Source organism: Lissotriton vulgaris, chromosome 10 (genome assembly GCF_964263255.1).
Source record: "Lissotriton vulgaris chromosome 10, aLisVul1.2, whole genome shotgun sequence".
NCBI lineage: Eukaryota > Metazoa > Chordata > Amphibia > Caudata > Salamandridae > Lissotriton > Lissotriton vulgaris.
In genome coordinates, this window is record NC_141698.1 from 44723152 (window position 1) to 44746038 (window position 22887).

Below are 22887 nucleotides of genomic sequence, written 5' to 3' on the forward strand. Positions count from 1 at the left end.
ATTCTTGATGCAATATCATTGCATCACAAAATCTTTTGCCAACATTTTGTATAGACAACTCATTCCGCATGCCCGTACCCCCACCATATGCAGTGTTCTTATAAATGATGTCATTAGATGTCATTGGTAATTGTTATCAATGATGTCATTGTGCATGTCACCAGTGATGTAATATTTAAGGGCATAATCAGTGACTGGCCAGGCTGTGAGTCATAGTTCACTGAATGTCTAAGGTTTTTTTTTTTAATACCTAAAAATAACTCTTATTTCCACCTTTGGCATTTTTCAGTGAATTTCCAAGGTTTCTAGTGTAAGCCACTGTCAATATATAAAATGCAAGCCTATTGCCTTTGTCAAGGCATCATTGTAATTTCGGTCAATAAACATATAAATGGCACTTGCATGCAAAATTATTAAAGGCAAGGGTTTTACATTCCTCAATCCGCATAATGCAGTCATAAGACCAATCACAAGGGATTCTTGCATTCCTAAACTGAAGAGCAAAAGCTCCAGTTTGAGAATGCTTAAAAATGATCCGCTTTTTCAGTAGTCAGTTATATGGACCCCAAGATATAGAAATGCATGAAAATATATTTGAATTATCCCACAAAGAGCATTATGGGACACTCCTTCATGAAGCAAGGAAGGGGGCCCCGGCGACCTTCCTGGCTCAGGAGGGGGCTGATTGCCGCTTCCCCAAACAAATAGAACATGCCCCTAGGGCGTGCGTCCCAAGGATCTTTTCAAGGCTCGGGAAAGGGGACCAGTAGACCAGCCAAAAACTTAAATATTGCTCTGCAGGAGGTAATTCCATCCATCCTACCCTCATTTTGTGCCTGTCTTTTTGCTTGTTGAGCTCATCTATCACCCCACAAGTGGCACCATAATAGGCGTTCCACAAACAAGGAAAGAGTTATGGGGCATATTATCAAGGAGGTTTATCTCCGCTTTTTTGGCTTTAAAAGCCAAGAAAGCGGAGATAAAATGATCTCCCTATTACCTAGCTGTCGCTAACACCAGTTAGCGACAGCTAGTAGGAGATAGCGACCATCTTGGGCCCCACTTTGCATGTCAGTGATATTTATCACTAATGAGATGCAAAGTGGGCGTGCCAAGATGTTAGCGACTGGAAACAGTCGCTAACATTGCTATCTCCTATTACCAACTTTTGGAGATATTCGCGCTAAGCGCGAATATCTCCAAAAGCTAACACCTGCCCGGAGCAGTTCTTAGCCATGTTATCCAATGGGAGGTGGATAACATGGCTAAGAGCATTAGCTCGGTAATGCCTGAATATCGCTGACTTTTCAGCGATATTCATGCATTGCGGCCGATTTTTATCGCATTTGCGATAAACCTTGGTAATACCAAGGTTTATCTGCGATAAAAATCACCGCAGGTCGGCGATACATTTTTGTCTCTAACCAAGCAATAGCGATAATTATCGCTATTGCTTGGTAATATGCCCCTATGTTTTTAGCTATTTCAAAAACTGAAATTTCTTTGCAAGTTGTTTCAAGTAGTGAGGAAAACTGTTCTATAGTCTAGCTATCATGACAGAGAATGAGAAGCCTAGCTGCTCTCATCCATTCAGTTTTAGTGATATGAACATTTGCATACATGATAACCTATAGGTCTAGCTTCAGAGCATCCAGAAATGTACAGTACAACAATTGTATAGCAGGCCTTCTGTGGCTCAGGCAAAGATTTGGTTTTTTTTGCGTCAGCATAATCTTACATAGATCTTGATAATTGGAAGTTGGCTATTATAGAATAGCTTCGGGTGAGTACTTTGAACAGACAATGTCTTGCTGTGGACATGTAAGGCACCTGATGCACACTATTTTACTTCCGAAAGTGCATGAATAATAAATTGTGTAACTTTTGTACATGAGGACATATTTCATGTACAATAAATTTGTAGCAGACAGCCGCCCAAGTGTAAGTCACATAACACAAATTTTTCATGAACAGTAATCCCCTTAAACATGGAAAAAATTCAACAGATTTCACCTACCGGAGAGAGTTACAAGCCAAGAGCCAGATGTGTTAAGCCCTTATGCTTTGCTTGCATCGTGCAAAATGACACAAGAAAATGCATGGGCTTAAGTGAGGTCACTAAGCCACACATACCACCTTGTGTGGCTCTGCATGGCTTAGTAAAATCCAGAGTGACGAAAGGTAACTTAATTCGCACCATGGATTCCTTGAGTTGATTATGGCCATTTCCATGCATACTCAAATGGATTTTGATGTAATACCAGATTTGTGCAGGAAAGTATTCCTCCCTACACAAAAATATTCCTGCCTGTAAAACAGGCACACATACACTGTGGAACAAGGGTGGCTGTGTTGGTGCTAGACAGCAGAAATGCATCACATCTCAGTACATAGGCACACTCCTGTTCTCTGTCTTTCTTTCAGCACAACAAATTATGATACATCTGGCCCTAATTGTCTGCCGAAGATCCTAATAATATTAGTTCTGTTTTACATTTAATCTTCCTAAATTTGTTGGCGTTTGTCCCTTTGTCAGTGGTACCTAAGACAGTGAGGGGTAGATTTACGAATATCTTGCGCTGGGTTAGCATCACAAAAGTGATGTTAACCAGCAGAAAATGTATTCTTCCTCATTTTGTTTTCCAGCACAAAACTTGCTTTGCACTGGAAAGTATCCTAAAAGTAATACAAACCAGTGTGAAGCACTGCTTTGCATTACTTAGTGCCTGATTACGATGATGATGGGACCGCCACCAACAGTTCCACTACCACCATGTTTTCCGCCTGCCACATTAAGATGGCGGGCGGATGGGTGGTGGATGGTCATGAATCAAACGGGCTCAAGGAGCCCGTCGTAGGGAACTTAAATCCCAATACCGCCATAGGGAGTATGATGGCCCTCCCTGCCGGCCATTTAATGGCAGTTTACTCTACCCCCTGACCCTGAGTTTTGGGTTTTGGGGGGACCTATGGTGCCCCCTACATATCTCTGCACTATGTGGCAGGCAGCCTTTGAAGCTCTCTGCCTTGATTTACCACTTCACTTGTCTACTTGGGAGAAGAAGAAGTGACCTACTTCCTCCCCAAGCCTTTGTTCCTTAGTCCTTTGAATGATCACTGCCTGGCAGAAGGTCATAATTCTGTCTTGGTGCAGCCAGAGCTAGCTGTCAGCCAGGGCACAAAGAAGCTTAAGCAATCAGGTAGGCAACATCTAAGGTAGTCATGTGGGTGCATGCTACCTTGCCCTCAAAATGAGATTCATGTGAGGGTTGAGAAGACACTGTGTTTCATACCAAACATGCCATAGTTCAGAGGTACCATAATGGAAGTGCCAACCTTGAGAATGCCTGAGTGGCAGCCCATGTTATCCTATGGACCGCTAACACTTATAGTAGTTTTCAATAGGGAACAACATTATAGGGACATGTAGGATTGCACTTATATTTCCACACCTTTAATACACTGCACCCTACCTCTGGGGTCAGGAGGCCTACCTTAGGGCTGTCTGCCATATATTAAAAATAGTGTGATGATTATGCTACACATGGTGAGTGCACAGTCAAGTTAGAGCAGTTTGCATTGCTCCTGTAGTCTTCAACCACAGAAATGCTATCAGTAGTTTACTTGGGTCACCCAGGGTGGCACAAATCTGCACTGCAGCCCTCAGGACCCCTTTACCCCTTATGCACTGGATATGTGACATTACAACGCATGCCTTTACATCACATGCCGTTGCAACGCCAATTTTTACCCGACTTTCTGTCAGGGGAGCGCTGGAAGTTGGAATAGATTAACTCCAGTGTGTGCAACAGTAGGGAACATGTTGGAGTGAAATCCAACACCTTCTACCCACTGCTGCACACCTTTTTCGTTGCAACGGCATGCGATGTAAACTGCATGCGTTGTAACAGTTGTGTTGTAAAGGCTGCTTCCCTAATGCACTGGGTACCCCCAGTACAATAAACTAGGAAATTATAAGGGAGTAAAGTATTTGCCAATTTTGGATTGCCTAGTGCAACATAACAGTTTTGGGAGAAAACACAGACACTGGGGTCTGGGCAGCAGACTCCAGTACGCTAGCAGAGTCTTAACCATCAGCATTTGGAACAGAAAGTAAGGGGTGGTTGAGAGCACTTTCCTCCATATATGTTCTGCAAGGGTTTTACATGATACCATATTTGTGTAAATAGTTCTGATCTGGGAGTCATTCTGAGTACCTTCTTGACAATAATAGTTGAAAGGGTATGTTCTTTAGATAGCAGACACCATTTTTCCAGAATACGTAAAGCTGGGAAGGTAAAAATTATTCCACCTTGGAAGGATGTTCACCTTCCCATCAACTTAAGCAGATACTAGAGACTTTAATTATGTGACCAGACCAGTATGCTTATATACTCTCCCCAACACACAATACTGTATCCTCTTTAGAGAACCTACTTTTTTCTTTATCATCTTTATTTCGACATAAATGTCATAAAAGAGGTCACAATGCATTAACAATGAAATTCCCACTGGAAAGATTACATTTTAACACTAAAAAAAACCAGAAATACATCGTTCCAATAGAACTATTTCATCATACTAAAGTAGAAACGCATTCTTAAAAACATTAGGAGAAAATCAAGGTCAAATTCCCTGCCCTCGCTCATAACCTTCCGGCACCCTGAGGCTGTACAAAGATACACAAGATTTCATTTTACAATGAATTTCCTACTAATGTTCCACATATCAGCTAAACATTTGGTTACAGCAAAAACAATTACTGGAGATAAATCAGTTTTTAATATTCGGAAGGAGTGAAAACACTGCCTGATCCCCAAGTTTTTGCAAATTGGAACAATCCAGTTCTTCCTGGGTGTCCGATAGGCCGGGCTGAAGAACAATACATGTAGATCATTTTCTAGCTCCGCAGTGCAGACGGGACAATTTTTTGAAGTAGGTGGGGACCAACGACTAGTAAGGGCTCTGATTGGCAGAGAGTCGTGTCTGCATTGGAGATACAGCTTCCTAAGAACAGTAGGACTAATATCATCAAGAACGGTCTCCATTTTGTAATATTCTTTCCCTGCTAAGAATGTGCTCGACAGTTACCCCATTTGGGCATTCAATAAGCAGACAGACAGATTATAATCATAGTACAAATTATTAATTTAGAAAATCAACATGTTACGAGGAATGTAACTGTGGAGTCTGGACATGTGTGTTTGTAAATGTGTATCTTTTGTAAAGCACAATGGGGTGGATGGAATGATGACATTAGGTGGGAATGCAACAGAGGGCACACGTGGTGCTGGCACTACAGTGGTCACTTGTCAGAGCAGTATTTCACATTGACTCAGTTTGAACATACATTACACTCTCTGACTTGCTGGTTCTCCTTGTCCTGCATGTGAATTTAGAGGTTTCGGAATTTCATTGTCAGCACATAACAATTTTGTTAGTGAGCCAAGTGCATACTGTATTGTTATCCTTGCAGTGCATTTCCAAACATTACAAGGGTTTCATGCCTGGCCCTGCATTGGGTAATCTGCCAACCTTTGAACATTTCAGGTCGTCTCTGTTGACCTACCTCTACAGCATTGCACTGCTTGACTATATCTTTATCTTTTCACCTAGTTGCCCCACAGCTCATCCATCTTCTCAATTAGTTCCCCTCCTCAAAGTTGTCAGTGCTACTCTCCCAATTTAATCCCAAACTCTTCATCTTCCTCACATAGTTTGAATACGAGATCTGGATACGTAACTAGTGGGCAAATGTTATGCGTTTCTTTGTCCGCCACATTTTTGCATTACCTGTACTTACTTGATTTCGAGACGTGTAGTTTTCTGCTAGTCTTTCCTATAAATTCCAGACCGAGTGGGTACCATAATCTCAGGGCAATTTCACAAACTCTAAAAGGGATCAAACTTTAGTCTCCCTGATATGCGTTTAGCTCATCCATCACCACTGATAATAAATGTTCTCAAACTCCATCTCATACAACCAACATTAATATTCTCTTTTGGTCTTTTACACCAAAACTAATGGAAGAACTATACACAGAAATTCACTTTGGGTCTCATCTAAAAAAAAAAAAAAATGCAGAATGTTCCTGAATTAAACTGTCAAACTAAATTTCAACTTCACGCCCTGTAATCACAGCCAGCCTTACTATAAGTGCCTACATTGTCTACCGGGATCAAAATGCATGTAGTTTAACCAGTTAAGCCCTATTCTCAACTAAGGGCCTGAGGTGAGTTACGCTAACTTGCACCTCTAAAGTTATTACTAGATGAGGAACGTCAGATGGAGGCAGGAAAATTGTGTAAATTATGAACCGCACACCCAATTCTAAAGAAAATATACATAAATATATAAAAATAAATTAAATATATGAATAAATTATATATATACATATATATATATATATATACATTAATATAAATAAATTCTAAAGAAAGCGATCACACTGACTGAAAGGCATTGACAATTTCTCTGACAGAAAGCAGGTATGGCATTCCATGCCTTCCCTTTTTCAACAATCTTTCTTCAACTCATAAAAGTGCTTCTATCCTGTATCACTAGACATCTCTATGGTTCATTCTGCAGGCTCTGAAGCGATCACTTTGTTTACATGTAGAACATCACACAAACTAATTACATATAGGAATTACAAATATTTTGGATTTGCACAGAAGTTAACAGGAGAAAAACCCATGCATGATACAAAACACCACAGTTTGTGTGTAATTGAGTAATTACTCCTTTTGAGAACAGTGGCAGACAAATTGAGTATAAATGGAAACTGTACGTCATCCTCAAGGTCACTAAAGCAGTATTACAGAATGTAAACTCCTCACAGAGGTGACATGAATAGCATTTACAGTCACACTCCAAGTAAAATATATATATATGGTTTCCTCAATATATTGCTTGGAGTAAAGCAGAATACCACCAGGCTACCTCATTACAATGGCAAAAGAAAGTGAGTTAAAGTTAGTTTTAGAGTCAGATAGTCAGGGGAATTATGCTTGCTGGGAGTAGGGCAATATTTCTAATAATATGGAATTGTCCAAAGAACTTGGAGAATCAGCATCACTGAAAAAGAAACAACAGGAAGAGTTGATAGTACAAGATAGGCACATGTCATACCTGTGGGATTCGACTGACTCCTAGTATTCTGGCCATAGGCAGAGCTCCCACTGTCAGGCCATCTCCCAGGAAGCCGGCCAGCTTAGGGCTCCAATGACAGTCATAGTTGGGGATTGTCTCCTTCCCTCCTGAGAGATGCTGCAAGGTGCCTCCAATAGCACCCAACTCAGAGGAACACGAGTCATAAATCTGAAAACCCAAGGTGGTGTTAGGTAGAAGATCTGGACTTCTATTGATCTGACCAATGGCAAAAACCATGGCGAGGACACATTGGTAGAGCTCTGTATAAATACTGGAGATAGAAAACAAAGGTTCAAGAAGTAAATTATGGAGTCTGTTTTCATGCATTGATTAGCATTGACTATCGCCCCATGAACAGTAAAAAAATCGGGTTTTCAAACACCTCAAGCAGTCACAATTAGAAGTGCAACAAGGTCATCTTTTTGCTTGTATTTACAGTTCAGAATTCCCAAATGAGTGAAGGAGTGCCTCGAAGAAAGTAGTAGGTGGTAGGAAGCTTACGAACTGTCGCACGAGAGTATGAATCCAGCATGTTAAAAGTTATTGTCTCTTTCCCAATGATTGGATCATGCAGGTAAGCTCGATGGGCGGTTTGGCGGGATGTTGACAGAATAGGGAAAATTAAAAAACAAAAAACCCTATTCTGTTGTATATCGCCATCCCCACTACCCCACCCCACTGCTCCTCTGTGCTTACCTGCAGGAGACGTGACTGGAACCACTGTACACTAAAACATAGGCTTTTCCCAGTATGGTCAATAGCCAATGTATACTTGTATTGATCTGTTTTTGAGTAGTTTTTGCACACTGCTTACAGTGCCGTTCACTTTATTCAGTACTTTAGAACTTTGTTTTATCACTTAGGTTTAATAACAATATATGTATTTTGTACTTAAAACAATGAGAATCTACTCATACCATACATACTGTTGCCTCTTAATTAAGTGTGTGACGTCAAACTGGACCTCAATACGAATCCACATATTGTAGTCCAAGAGGTTCAATAGCCTACTAACAATTTTGGGAAAGAGTTTCGGCCATTGTTAAAAGAAAGCACAATCCCTGTGGTGGCTAAGGTACGAGGCTTTTCTATTACTATGCAAAAGTGAAAAACGAAATTCAGAAACTAATTGATATAGATGTGATCAAACAGTAAAGGTAACAGAGTGGATAGCACTAGTAGTTATTGTGAAAAAACAGAACTATGTGTTGATTTAGGGGGTTTCAATCACAAGGTAGTGATGAACAAATTCCTACTTCCTAATATTGAAGAGTTGGTGACAACCTTAGAAGGGACTAAAGGGGCAGATTTACAATAACTGGGCATCCCCAGGGAGGCGCCAGTTATTGTGTGCCGCAGCTCCGCCACCCATGATGCGCCGCATTTACAATGCAGCGCACCATGGGGCAAAAACGGCACAGATGCGTGACGCATCTGTGCCGTAAAGGTGGCGCATTGCTGGAGTTGCGTCGCAAGAGCGATGCAGCTCCAGCAAGGCTTGGGGTGCCCTATCTGTCCAATGCTGCCTCAAGCCTTACGCCTGCTTCAAGCAGGCGCAGGGTTTTGACGCAGCATTGGCCTAAAAGCGACTGAGTGAAATCTTGTAGATTTCACTCAGCCACTTTTGCGAGGCGCACCTGCCCCGGAACGCCCACCCTGCGCCGGAACGCCCACATGTGGCGCCGGGCTTTACATCGTGACGCATCTGCCTAGATGCGTCACGTTGTAAATGGGTCGCAGGGATACACCACGTTTACGCCGCCGTTGCGTGACGCAAACGTGTCGCAAGTCCAACATAAACCTGCCCCAAAGTGTTTAGCACACTGGATATGACTGCTGCATATGAAAAAGTTGTGTTAGACTTGCCCTTGCAAGATTTGACAGCTTTCATAACGCCTATGGAGACTTTTAAATTCAAAAGACTAACTTTTGGGCTAATGATTGAGGTGTTAAAGGGTCTCCATGGAGTAAGGTGTTACCAAGATGATTTACTGATTTTTGGTGGAGATAAGCAAGAGCATGATGAAAGGACATGATTGGTTCTCACACTAATTAAGTCAGGTCTTACTCTTAAGGAAAAGAAATGTATATTTTGTGTAGAATAGTTGAATTATCTAGGTCACCTTATTTCCGCCGAGAGTATTTTGCCGAAACAGGAATTAGTGAACACTATAATGAAAGTGGAAGAGCCCAAAAACAAGAAAGAGTTAATCTCTTTTCCAGGACTAACAGAATTTTATGACAAATGTATGCAAAATTATGCAATGAAAATGGTAAATGTAGGATCTCAGTTGAGTTTATATTTAGTTTAGAATACTAAAAAAGTTTGAAGAGTTGAAAACTGATCTTAAAAATGTTCCTAGCCTAAAAGCATTTGTGCAAGGGGATTTGACGATAATAGTAACAGATGCTAGTTTGAAAGGTTTGGGAGATATTCTGATTCAAAAAAGAAAGGGAGTTGAGGAGTTGATTGCATGTGCGTCTAGAAGCTTGAGACATTTTGAAAACAATTATTCAGTAATTGAACGAGAAGCTCTAGGAATTTACTGGGCTTTAAATAAATTCAGAAACTTTGTGTGGGGGTACCTATTTTGAATTTAGATCAGATTACAAATTCTTGAAGGAGGTATTCATAAAGAAATGGTTGGATGTAATATCTGCCAGGTTATGAAGATGGATCATTTCTCTGCAAGATTTCCGGCCAAGAACAATTCTGCAGATTGTCTTTCTTGTCTTGTCAAAAGTAATGTTGAAGAAGAAGGTGGTGAAGAGGTAGATGATGGGTTGTTGGAAGAGACTAGAAGTGTATGTGAAGTCACTTTGGGTGTCATTTCAGATGAAGAATGGGTAACTAAACTGGGAAATAGCAGAGGATTGTGTGAAGTCTTCAATGCTATAACGGTGAATAAAAGTGCAGATCTAGCAAAACCATGGTCTTTGGTGATAGATGAATTGTGGATTGAGGCATCCTTCGCTAAGAGGTGCCAGGTCTATTCCTCCTGTAGGGTTAAGAAGTAAACTTATTTCATTGGCACAGAAAGATCACTTAGGACTTGTTAAGACCAAGGAGAGAATATGTGCCAACTACTAGTGGCCAGGTCTGGATACTGAGGTCAAAAGAATTGTGCATTATTGTATTGAATGCTGCATTAGGGATAAGAATCTGTTCACCAGGCAGATTTCGATGGTATGCAGGAGGTTGTCAGAACATCCATCGGAGGAGATTGTCATGGATATAGTTGGCCCACTTAGAGGTGAACAGCAAACTCCTCAACTGATAGTTTTAATGGATCTTTACTGGAGCTTTATTCTTGGTGTGTGGAACTGAACTGTGTCCAGGATCTAGGGCTAGATGTAGGTAATTCCCATTTACAGACTCTTAAATACCGGATTTTACCGATTCGGTATTTAAGAGTCTGTAAATGGGAAGGGGGCAGATTTAGGTAATTTTAAAATCTGAATTACCGAATCTGTGAAATTCGGTATTTACCGATTCTGTAAATACAGAATCTGTATTTCCCATTGATTCCTATGGGCTTTGAAACCCATAGGAATCACTGTGAAATACCGATTCTGTATTTACAGAATCAGTAAATACCGAATCCTGCAAGGGTGCAGGGGGTGTCACTTTGACACCCTCTAGCACCCCAAGTACAGGCGTGTGTGCAATGTGGCACACATACATGCCCTAAGGGCATGTCTGTGTGTCACATTGCACAGGTGTGCATGCACAAATGTGCATCCACACCTGAATTCAGTATTTTACCACACAATAGAATTGTGTGGTAAAATACCGACTCTTAAGGGCCTGTGGCACTGTAAACTGTGCCACCTACATTTGTAATTACAGAATCGGTATATTTACCGATTCAGTAATTTACCAAATCGGTAAATATACCGATTCTGTATTTTTCAGCCCCCTACATCTGAAAACCGTAATACCGATCGGAAACGGCCGAAATCGTCCGTTTCCGACCGGTATTAGGGCTCCTACATCTGGCCCCTATTGTCTTGTAGTATGATTTGGTTTTTAATGGAGATTTTTAAACATGAAAGCTTTTTCAAGTCACTGTTGACTGATAATTGTCCTAAGTTCTGCCCTAATGAGTTTGAAAGTGTCATAAAAGATTGTGGCATGGGGCACAAGAGGGGGATCTATATTGCATCCTGAAACAAAACTGGAAAGTCACTTTTTAAATCATTTAACGGTCGATGTCCTAGTAACAAGTTATGTCTAGGATGGATAGATTGGGACAAGGGTGTAAAATTCATTGGTCTAGGAGATTGGTGGGATAAGGAGACTGAGTCTCGTTGAAAGAGAAAGGAGTACTTCCACAAAAGTAAAAGGGTGCTTACTGGTCCAAATTTACACAGAATAGAAGAGTGATCAAAGTTTTTAATAACATAACAAAAACACATGACAACAGGGTTTTGAACGTGAATCAGACTGTGAACGCGTGTGGAATTCCAGGAACATCTCTCAAACATGATGTAGTACTGAATTCGAGTCATTCCAGTTAAAGTGACAAAAATAGAGTTGACAGAAGAATAAGTAGCAGGGTGTGCAAGGCTAAGTCTCATCTCTTCATTTTAGTAAGAAATATGTACAGCATTAAGAAAATGATATGTGAATCAGTTGTTTAAGTGCACATACAAGTTTGATAAAATATTGATATGTACTATTTGTTGTGTAAGTTGAAGTGTGATTTCTTCGTAAGGTTCCATAGTTGCTCATGCTGGAACCTTACAAGACTGTGAGAACGTGGTATATGTAGGGTAGCAGTTGAAGCTGGACAAGCGGCTGGTTGGATTGTAAAGAATAAATCATCTTACTTACCAACTTACATGAACTTGCTGTGGTTTGTCCATATACTATGATGCCACAAAGTGACTCTTGTAGTATAAGAAAATGTAAATTATTGACCAGTATAAAATGGTATGTTATGTTATGAATAGCTGTAAAGCCTACTGTCACCCACAAAGTTATTCTGCCACTGAGAAAGTATGTGTCCCTAACTCTTTCTGTGGTAGGCTGGTTAAATAAGCATCCAGGTCTTCAGCACGTTGTGGAATTCAAGAAGAGAGGAAGAGGCTCTGATGTAGAGTGGAAAATGATATCATTCTTTAGGAGTGATGTAAGACAATGTCCATCTGCCTTACCTGATTCTGTGTATGTGTGGGATGAGTGTGAGTATGAGTCCTGAGGTGCAGAGGTGCTTGGGTGGTTTGTGAAAGGAGGTGCGACTGTGGAGGTAGGTGGGTGTTTGTGTGTGAGGAATTTGGAATGAGATTGTTTGTGTTTCAGGAGCCAGTGGAGCAGCCTGGGGTCTGATGTGATGTGAGTTCTGTGTAGGATATTGAGAATGAGTCTGGCTGCCAAGTTGCTGATTGGTGGTGGCCTTCTAACAAGTTGCTTGGTTATCCCTGGGAAGAGGGTGTTCCCCTAGCCAAACTAGCTGGTGACAGTTTTCCTACTTTTGCTTTGGAGCAATTTGAAGATCTTCCTCAGGATCTTTAGAAAGTGAAGGCAAGATGCAGTAATGGCGTTTTCTTGTGCGGCCATGTCCAGTTTGCTGTTAATGATTAATCCAAGGTCATTGTCATGGATGCTATGTGTAGGTGTGGGTCCAATTTCAGCTAGTCAGCACTTGGAGTCCCATGGTTAAATGTTCCTTCCGAAGACCACTACTTCTTTCTTGACAGTTTTGAGCTTGGGACAGTTGATTTTCGTCCAGTTAGCAACTTTGGTTATGCAGGTAATGAACTTGTTTCTTCGGTTGGAGTCTTACACAAAAGGGAGAGTATGAGTTGGTGTCACCAGCATAGGAGAGAATACTTATGTTGTGTGAGCAGCTGACGTTGGCCAGAATAATAATATATGCATTTAAGAGGGAGCAACTGTGCAACTGACCTTGAGGCACTCCTCAGATGAGTTTGCGGGCTTCCAAGAAGTAAGGTGCTGTGTTAAAAACTTGCATTCTATCCATTAAGAATGAGCAGACCCAGCAGACAACAGGTCCTTGGATGACAGTCTTGTAGGGGCACTTGATGAGGATGGGTGCAAGACCATGTCAAACGCTGCACAGAAGTTCAGGAGAATGAGGTCTGCCATGTCTTCTCTGTCTCGGATTATACGGATGCTGCCTGTAGTTGCGATGAGTGTTGTTTCTGTAATGAGGTTGCGCCTGAATTCTGCCTGTGTGGCATTGAGGTGCTGGTGGTTGGTGATGTGGTTGGGTGCTGTTGGTTTCTTGAAAAACTTTGCTGGGTATAGTAGGATGGATATGGATCTGAAGTTGAAGCCCACTCATTTTCTGTGATGCTTTTTTACATCTGGCGGGTGGTTCTGGCAGTGAAAGCTGTGTGGTTGTGAGTGATGGGTATTTTGAAAGTAATTAGGCCATGGCCTGTCCTGTCCAGGTACTGGACACAGGTTCTGAATTTCTCCCTGAATTTCACAAGTTGTGCAAATGTACATTTTCGCATGTACAAAGCCCCTTACCTTGTTGCTGAACCTTGCTGGCTTGGCTGTCCCAGTACACAACCCGCAGCAGCCCAGACATCTCCTACTCTGGTTGTTGATGATGACCTCCCACAGCACATGCACAGCCCAGCACTGGGCAGCCCAGCTCCAGGGTGAAGAGCAAACCCAGGCTGTCGCTGGCACCCATCACAACTTGCCCACCAAGCTATTGTTCCGGGGCAGCACCAGCCTGCAGCCTGTACGGAGGCCCAGAGCACCTTCAGGGTGACCAGCAGCAGCTCCAGTAGGATGCTGTTCAACCTGAGACTCAGACAGAGAGGGTAGATCACCTCCAAGAGTACAGAAAACACTGTTTGCCAAAATGGTAAGCGTCCTTAGAAAATAAAACTCAGCCTTTCATTACTCTGCACTTTATGATTTCACTTAACCCCTCAACACAACACCTTGACCCATCCACTCCATACCCTGACCTTCATGTATGAACTTACTGAGTAAATGTCCCCACCTTCAGTGCTGCTAATAAGTGATAATCAAAAACTCCACCAACTCCCTGACCCCTCCACCCCTAATCATTCTTAGAGCATTATGAGGCACAATGTGGATGTGTGAATAAATTAAACATGCACTGCAGAGCCTAAGCAACGCACACTAGGAATGGGGTCCTCTTCATAAGTGTCACACAGTGCATAAGTGTTTCCTTTAATCCAACCACACTTTAAATGCTGTACCTTTTAAGGCCCTACTTGGTAAACACTTAACTACACATACCCATAATGCACAGTGCTAACAGCTAAAAACCCAGGAATGGGTAAACTGAAAGACTGGCATCTGAGAGGGGATTATTTGACAGCTAAGTAAATGAATGATGAGTCTCTTATCTACATACATCAAAAAGAAGTGCTTATTTAGAAAATATATTATAGAGAGGAAAGCAGTTCAGGCAAGAAGAGTTGGCCCATCACTTATGGCCAAGGCAAGCAAGTGATAATAAGAAAGGTGAGGTCCCTGAACTGCCACTACAATTAAGATTAAACCAGCTGGAAGCTAAAGGCAGATACATGGGTACACAGGCTCATGCTCCGCCTTTTATCTCCATGATTTGCCATTGTCAGTACTATCAGATGGCCAGCAGGTGCCTCATGTCACAGTTGCCTGCTGGAGGAAAGTAAACACCAGAGCTAAATCTAGAATGTTTCCACTCCTGGAGATCAAAAGGGCACAGGAATTAGAGGCGATTAAACGCAAGTGAATAATAGTACAACATAATAGTTAAACATCTGCACAGTTATGGGGCCCGTGAGAGTCCGGCTTTCTCTGTAGCCAAGTCCCAAACTCCTTATTAAAATAAACAGCCACTGGTGCACAATTTAAATGGAAACACTGCAGGCTCTGGTGACGGCAAGCACTAGTAAACTCCCGTAAGAAGTGGAAGCAAGAGCTTTTGCCAAACTCCACACTCCAAGCAGAGTGCGGAGTGGTAAAACTCCACCAACTTCGCCAGTGGGGAGGATTTTGCCACTCATCCTTAGACAGTACATAGTGCTGAGAAATGGCTATGTGATTAGTAGATGGTTATGTTTACAAAAGTTAAGAATTCGCCATTTACATTTATCACAATTTTGCATTAATGAAAGTTCAGCATTTTGCAGCATTCTGGGTTAGGGTTTTACATGCACTTAAGTATTCGGCTGTTTTGTTATCAACAAACTATTAGCACTTCATTGAAGTGGTACTAGGCTGAGTATATAAATGCGTATATATTATTGACATGGGGATTATTGAAAATGTTGTCCCTTAATAACGTTGCACCCATTTTACAAATGTCTGCCTAAGTTTTTTTTTATAAACTTTTTTTGCCCTGGGGGGGTCCCGCTGAGACCCTTCCTAAGAGGTATAGGGAGTTAGGGAATTCCTACTCTGCACCGTTCTCCTTTATACCTAAAGTTTTTTGTTGGGCTCAGTAGGAGCCGTGCCCTAAGTTGGTTGCCAACAATTCTTGGATGAAGGGTTGGTAGCCAATCGGATGTCTGCACCAGGACTGTCACATCCTCGGAGGATCTGCATCTCTATAAATACAAATTTGAATTTCATTTAATAACTCCTCAACTACTGAATTTAAAAATGGACGCCTACTGGACCAACAGCTACCTTTCTGCCAAATTTGGTTCAATTCCATTTAGAGGTTCGGGCTGTAGTAATGTCTAAGATATATATGGGATTTAACATGGGAAACACATGTTTTTTTACCACCTCTTTTCATCAGCCCCCGCTTAACGGATCACACAAAAACTTCCCATGAACAACAAGAATCACTGGACACTTCTTTGGGAATAGTTTGTGAAGATGTGTCAAACAGCACAGATGCAGGCAAGTCCAAACAGGCTTTTCCTATGGAAACACGGTCCTAAATACAACTACCTACTGGTGCCTGTATACACAAACACAAACATACACACACATATATATGTATATATACACACACACACACACACATATATATTTTCATATAGATATATAAATATATATATAAACACACATATATATACATATATATATATAGAGAGAGCGAGAAAGAGAGAGAGAGATAGGTAGATAGATATTGATATAGATATATAGCTATTTTCCACTTATCTCTGACAAATAATCTCCTTGTTTCAATCAGCAGTTTGTTCAGGAGACACCAGTTACAAAGGATGCATAATTACTTTTGGCAACGTCTGGATGCAGGAGGTTCTGTTAATATGAAGTTAGTTGAAGGGAGAATGGTCTCTAAGTGGACAGCAGCCAGAATACCAATGGTCACATCTCCATCCTTGCAATAGCTTTCCATGGTTGGTGTGGAGAGCCCACAGAGAGTTGATCGATCTTTGGCTGCAGCAGCAGTTGCCATTTCCCACAGACGTAGTAGCATTATCACGTTTGACAGGAAGATTTTATTGAACTATGTTTGCAAGCATGCTTTTCCATGGGCTGTAGCTTTAGCTCAGTCTATATATATGACACTGGCCTTAAAACAAATATCAACAGAAGCATCATTTCAAATGCAACCACATGTTCTTCCTTATCATTATCATTTGTCTTCTGTCCACACTCTGGATTCCATGGGTATTGGTGGGTCATAGTTTAAACAGTAATAGTGAGAAAATGGAAATGTTCTGAACATGATGGAAAGAAGCTGAGGTTGTGAGGTTTGTGAGGATCTTTCACACTTATAAGCTTACACTAGTTGAGGATCAATTCGTCCATTTAAATTGACGTTGTGTATTCTATATCATAAAATCTGAAGCTGGATCGTTGATAGATATGTCATTGACATCCATGAATAACTTCTGACAATGATGGATGATATGAGGCACACAATTCCATTGCAATACTTGCAACGTGACATATATTACGCTGAGAAGAAAATAAAAAAGAACATGCATGACAGATAAAGTAGAGTAAATAGAACTCAACATTTGAATCAATCTACATCACATAACCATTTTATGTAAATGGGATTTCAGTATTTAAAAAGGCAGTAAAGAGATCTGACCACAGTATAAAGGTCAGAGACCCAGATAAAAGCACTCAACAGATCTACTGCCTAGGGGGGAACATGGCGGCAAGCTAGTAAGCACGGTCGCGATTTTCGGTGCACCGACGAATGAAAATAGACATTACGAAATGTTATGTTATGTTATGTTATGTTATTTTTACTTATAGCGCGCACAGCTGCCCCAGCGAAGGGGCGTCCTGGCGCTATGACAAGGTAAACACAACACAACACCGATATAAAATCAGAAAGGCCACAGGGCACAGCATGAGAGCTAAACAAATAAAATGGTCTTGATGGCACGTCTAAACTGAAGAAGGTCATCAATAGCCCGGATATGAGAAGGAAGAGAATTCCACCAATTCGCCGCTAGCACTCGATAAGAGCGGCCACCAGCTCTACTCAGCCTGAAGCGCGGAACCACTGCCAGATTCTGACCCAGTGATCTAAGGGTTTGCGGGGGTACATATGGTATCAGCAGATTCTCCAGAATTTGGGGAGACGTACCCTTGAGGATTAAAAACGCAAGGCAAAGGACCTTGAATTTGATCCTCTGGTTTACGGGGAGCAAATGGAGAGAGTGCAAAGATTTGGAGACCGAGCACCACCTTGGCAGACCTATCACCACTCTGGCTGCAGCATTTTGAACTCGCTGCAGCCGGGTGAGTTCTGACTGATTAATCCCAGCCAAAAGCGAGCTGGCATAATCCAGCCGGGACAGCACTGATGCTTGTACCACCAGTTGTCTGGTGGATGCATCAAAGAATTTAAGGATAGGTCTTAGTCCTCTAATGATGCCATAGCAAGAAGCCGCCACCTTCTTGGTGTGACAAATGAAACTGAGGGTCGGGTCAAGCAAAACCCCTAGGTTTTTTATCTCCGATGCTGGAGAGGGGGTCACACCTAGTTCAGAGGGCCACCACTTGTCACCCCACAACACCGCCTGCTTGCCGACCACCATAACCTCAGTCTTCTTGGTATTTAACTGGAGACAGTTGGAATTCATCTAGTTGGCCACTGCCCGTAAACCGTCATGGAACCTGGGAGCCTCCATGTCTGAGTCCCCACTCAACGTGACCGCCTGCTGCTTATCATCTGCGTATGAAACCATCGTCAAGCCCCATTGCTTGACGACCACAGCCAGTGGCCTCACGTAAAGATTAAATAGAGTGGGACTTAACGATGACCCCTGTGGGACCCCCAGGTCCAATGGATAGGATTTAGACTTGCCGGGCGGGATCGAAACCTGGAATGACTTTTCAGCAAGAAAAGATCGAAACCAGCATAGGGCGGAACCCGTGACACCCACTTCCTCAAGTCGCTGGAGCAAAATCCTGTGCAAGACCGCGTCGAACGCGGCACTGAGATCTAATAGCAGTAGTGCTGCCGTCCGACCCGCATCAAGCACAGAACGCAGATGTTCGACCATAGAAAGTAGGGCCGTCTCCGTGCTATGGCCCGCACGGAACCCATTCTGGGTAGGGTCAAGATTGTTAGCCCTGGTAAAATGGTCTGCAAGAATGCCGTTCACATGGACCTCAGCAACTTTCGTAACCCAAGGAAGCAAGGAAATAGGGCGGTAGTTCTCAGGTTTAAGGGGGTCAAGGGTGACCTTCTTCAAAATAGGTGTAACTACAGCCTGCTTCCACCTATTGGGAACTACACCTGAGGAAAGTGACAGATTGATCAAAAGAAAGCACCGGAGTGCGACATAAATGCGACATATTCTTAAGCTGAGCCAGTTTCAACGGATCTGCAGGAGATCCTGACTTAATGTTAAGGCTCAGGGAGTCAAAGGCCTCCATAGATAGTGAGGGCAAGGTAGTAAGACACTCACTGCCTCCCAAGATGCAGCTGACCCGCTCTGAAATTGGAGAGCCCGTCGAGAAGGTTCGATAGATAGCTTGTACTTTCTCGAGGAAGAAGGAGGCCAGACCCTCACAATGGGAGTACAAACATATTTCCGCCGTCGTTGTCCTCTTAGCCATCAGATCCTTTAACACCTTAAAAATGAGTTTCGAAGGATTCGAACTGTTCTGAAACTCTTGGGCATAAAAGGCTGCTCGTGTTCTACACACCGCCCTATGGTAAATTTTAGTTTTAGCAAGGTAGCAGGCCTTCAGTTCAGGATCAAACGATTTCCTCCATAGTCTCTCAGCCTGTCTGCAGGCTCTTTTAAGAGATGCTAAGGCACCGTCATGAAATGAGCCACTAATCCTTTTACAAGAGGCATTTCTTTAACGAATCTCTAAAATGACCAGCAGCACGCACCTTCGTTTATGGCCTGTTCTTTTTTCAGCACCACTGGTGTTGACTTCAGCACCTTTGACGCCTATCTGGACTGTTTGGTGTTTCAGATAGGGGCTTGCTCCTCTCTGCTACTTGCAGTGTGTCAGTTGCTAAGAGGTCGGCGGGCGACAGCGCGTTTGGGCTTCCGGGTTGCCTGAGTGGCTGGGGCTGTAGTGGATATGAGTGAGGCCAGTTTCAGGAGACAGGACCTGTAGGCACATGATTACAATGAGGTGAGGGGGACTGTGGGGGTGAGGCATTTGAAAAGAGTGAACAACTTAGTTTTTGCACAATTCAAACAAGTATAAAGAACTCTGCCCCAGCTTCTAGAAGGGGGTGGAAGTCCCCATACCCATAAGACCCCCAGGAAAGGCAGCAGAGGACCCCTCAGGAAAAGAAAGGGTCTCCAAACATCTGCCGACTCAGGTATACCAAGAAAAGGGGTTGAGGAAGTAGGGAAGAAGCAAACCAACACTGAAACAACCATCGAGAATCTTGGCTTACTGGATATTTCGAGACTTAAAGCTGGTTCCAGGAAAGAATTTACATACCAGAATAAAAAGTATTCGCACAGCTCTAGAATAGATTTATTTCTCATTGACTCAAGATTGAATAAAAACATTCTCGGTGGGAAATCAACAAACCGAGTACATGTGCACTCTAGATAGAACACTTCTGGGAAAACAAGATGTGGTAGATGCCTTAAATAAGGATGTGGTATTTAAGTATTTAGGTATTTTTTTAAATACCTGGAAGGTCTACAGCGCCTCATATTGTATGGGATACTTTTAAGGCTTTTCTCCGCAGGTGAGTAACAAGCTATGCAGCATTTAGAAAGAAGGAAGGGAAAAGGAAGTTGAGAGGACTTGAGATTAAAATGGAAACAGCGCAGAAAAGTCTATATGACGGTCACAATACCACTTTAAAAATCGAGCTCCAGGGTAAATTGAATGAGGGTAAAGGACATTTAGGTGAATTCTTGGAGAAAAGGATCTAAGCACAATGGGATGGCAGTAAAGTGGCCCACTATGAATATGGGGAAGGATGTGGGAAACTTCTTGCATGGACGACATAGCAAAATCAGTTAAAAAATACGATTAAAGAGGTGCAGATTGGTGCCACCCAAGAACGATGTGTTGATGGCTATAGGATTGGGAGGGCATTTAGGGACTTCTTCCAGGACATATACACAGAAGACAGGTAGGCTACCTGGATACAATTAGATGAATGGTTGAAACAAGATGCTCTTCCAATGGTAGATATCAGTCAACAATCATTTCTCAACCAAGAACTCACTACCCTAGATTTAGAGAAATCAATTCTCCATTTAAAAAGAGGGAAAGCGGCAAGTCCAGATGGCATCCCTAATGAGCTGCACAAGGTCTTAAAGGAAGTGTTGGTTCCACATCTAAATAAGTTAATGAATAGCATCTATGTTCAACATACTCCTATTCCGGCTTAATGAAGAAAGGCAGTCATAGCATTAATTTTAAAACCAGACAAAGACCCCTTGAAGTGAGACCAAGATTACTGTTCAACAGCGATTACAAAATATTCACACAAATTCAGCCACAAGTTTAAATGGTGAATTAGGTGATATTATTTATAAGAACCAAAAGTGCTTTATAAAACATAGGCAACTCCACGATTTAACACATGATTTTATCAGTGCAATCGAAATAGCTACCACAACTTGGTCTCCTCTAACAGATATAATGATTTACAAAGCCAAAGCATTTGATCGAGTCAGCTGGCCTTACTTGTATGAGTTCATTGAACAAAACAATTTAGGCAGTAACTTTCTCAAAGCCATATATGATGCATCAACTGTAAGGTTAGTGGGAAATGGGTCTCTTTCATCTAAGATGGTAGTTAAGTTGTCTGATCATTGATAGTGGTGATTATGGTTGGTGTTAGAAAAATGTAGCCTCTATCCTGTTATAACCTAGACAACAAGTATGTAATGTTTTTTTATTTGCATAATAAACGGTCTTTCCTATATACAATTGCAGTGAAAACATCAAGTTGTTCCGCACTTGCAGAAAGGTAGATGGGACATATTTAGATCATATGGAAAGTTTCATCACCTCCTATCCAATTAATGGATAGTCTATTTCCATGTATTAATTCTGCTACCTATATTGGGCATGCAAATGTGGTTGCCAAAATGTAACCCACTTCACTAAATGGATCCTTGCTAAAACCTTTTCGAGTGGTAAAAATCTATTTTATGGCTTAACATTAATTACAGATACATGCATTTTGTTGGGAAACATTAGCAATAAAATGTTTTGAGTCAAATAAATATCACTTACTCAGTTACCAGTGGAGGATGCAGGCATCGTGTTCTGTAAAGGATACCATGTGTGTATGCAGTGAAATGAAGATTAATCCTGTGTCATTCTGGATGGTGAACACTTATATATGATTTTATCCCTGAAGGTTGGTCTACAGCAAATAATCACCTGTGCTGGTCCCTTGATGGCGCACCCTCCATTCCATGGACATTCTCCAGGGAGTAGTGTCAGTGTAATAGCATGAGCAAAGTGAAACTTTTTAATGCATAACAATTAATGCCTACATGCCATTTAGATGTATGTAATCCTCAAAAGAGAAGCATATCTTTCTGAGCATATCTCCTCCCAGATAATCACCCCAGAAATTCTTGGCAAAATCGATGAGGCCATTCCAAAATTTAAAGAAGGGTAACCCAAGTTTATCTCTCAGACAGTATAACATGGCTCTTACTCTTTAAACTGTCATGCTTGTGATCAACATTCATGTTCAAGAACATTATTACAATTATGGCAAAAATATTTCCTTATAAGGAACCTTCAAAACTACAAACATGAAAGAAATTATGCTCATCAGGGCATGTATTAAACACAATGCTTAATTTTCAGCAGTAATTTGTTACCGTTGGGCACTACAGTATAGGGTCCAAAGACATGTGTGGTTCCCCCTCTAATGTGGTTGATGTTTGTGCACATCCTGCATGGTCCAATCCCCAAGTGGTGTTTCCTCATTAGCATTAGGTTGTAGCTCATTTCAAATGAGGGTTCCCTTTTCAGTGTTACTGTACAATGATTTAGACTTCGGCACGATGCCAGTGTAGCCCTTTTGGTTCCATTTATTAGATGATGTACTGTCAGTTTGTCACCTGAGAGCACTCCTTGATAGAAGAGGATGGGAATTCAATGGATCCCCAGCATCTCCTCACAGGCGAGTCTAGTCACTCGCTGCACCTGTCTCTGAGCGAATCACTTCCCCCATTTGAAGGTGAAGCCTGATCTGCACCTGAAGCAGACTGGGGGCTGCAAAAAGCCAACCTGCCTTACACTGACGCTACAGGTGCAAGTTTTTACCTGCACTATGAACAGACCTGCTAAAATCACCCTTTTATCAGACCTAACCCTTCCCTTTAAA

The 22887-nt window shown here is 41.9% G+C and overlaps 1 protein-coding gene across 1 annotated transcript in view; it reads right to left on the bottom strand.

The window, feature by feature from the left end:
• Window positions 1-22887, bottom strand: part of LOC147684530 (vomeronasal type-2 receptor 26-like) — a 99158-nt gene that overhangs the window by 48941 nt on the left and 27330 nt on the right. Inside the window, exons 2-3 of the mRNA XM_086939691.1 lie at window positions 16343-16578; window positions 7133-7424 (exon numbers count right to left, since the gene is read on the bottom strand). Of these exons, the coding sequence (XP_086795817.1) occupies window positions 7133-7424; window positions 16343-16578 (528 nt within the window). The remainder of the gene's footprint in view (window positions 1-7132; window positions 7425-16342; window positions 16579-22887) is intronic.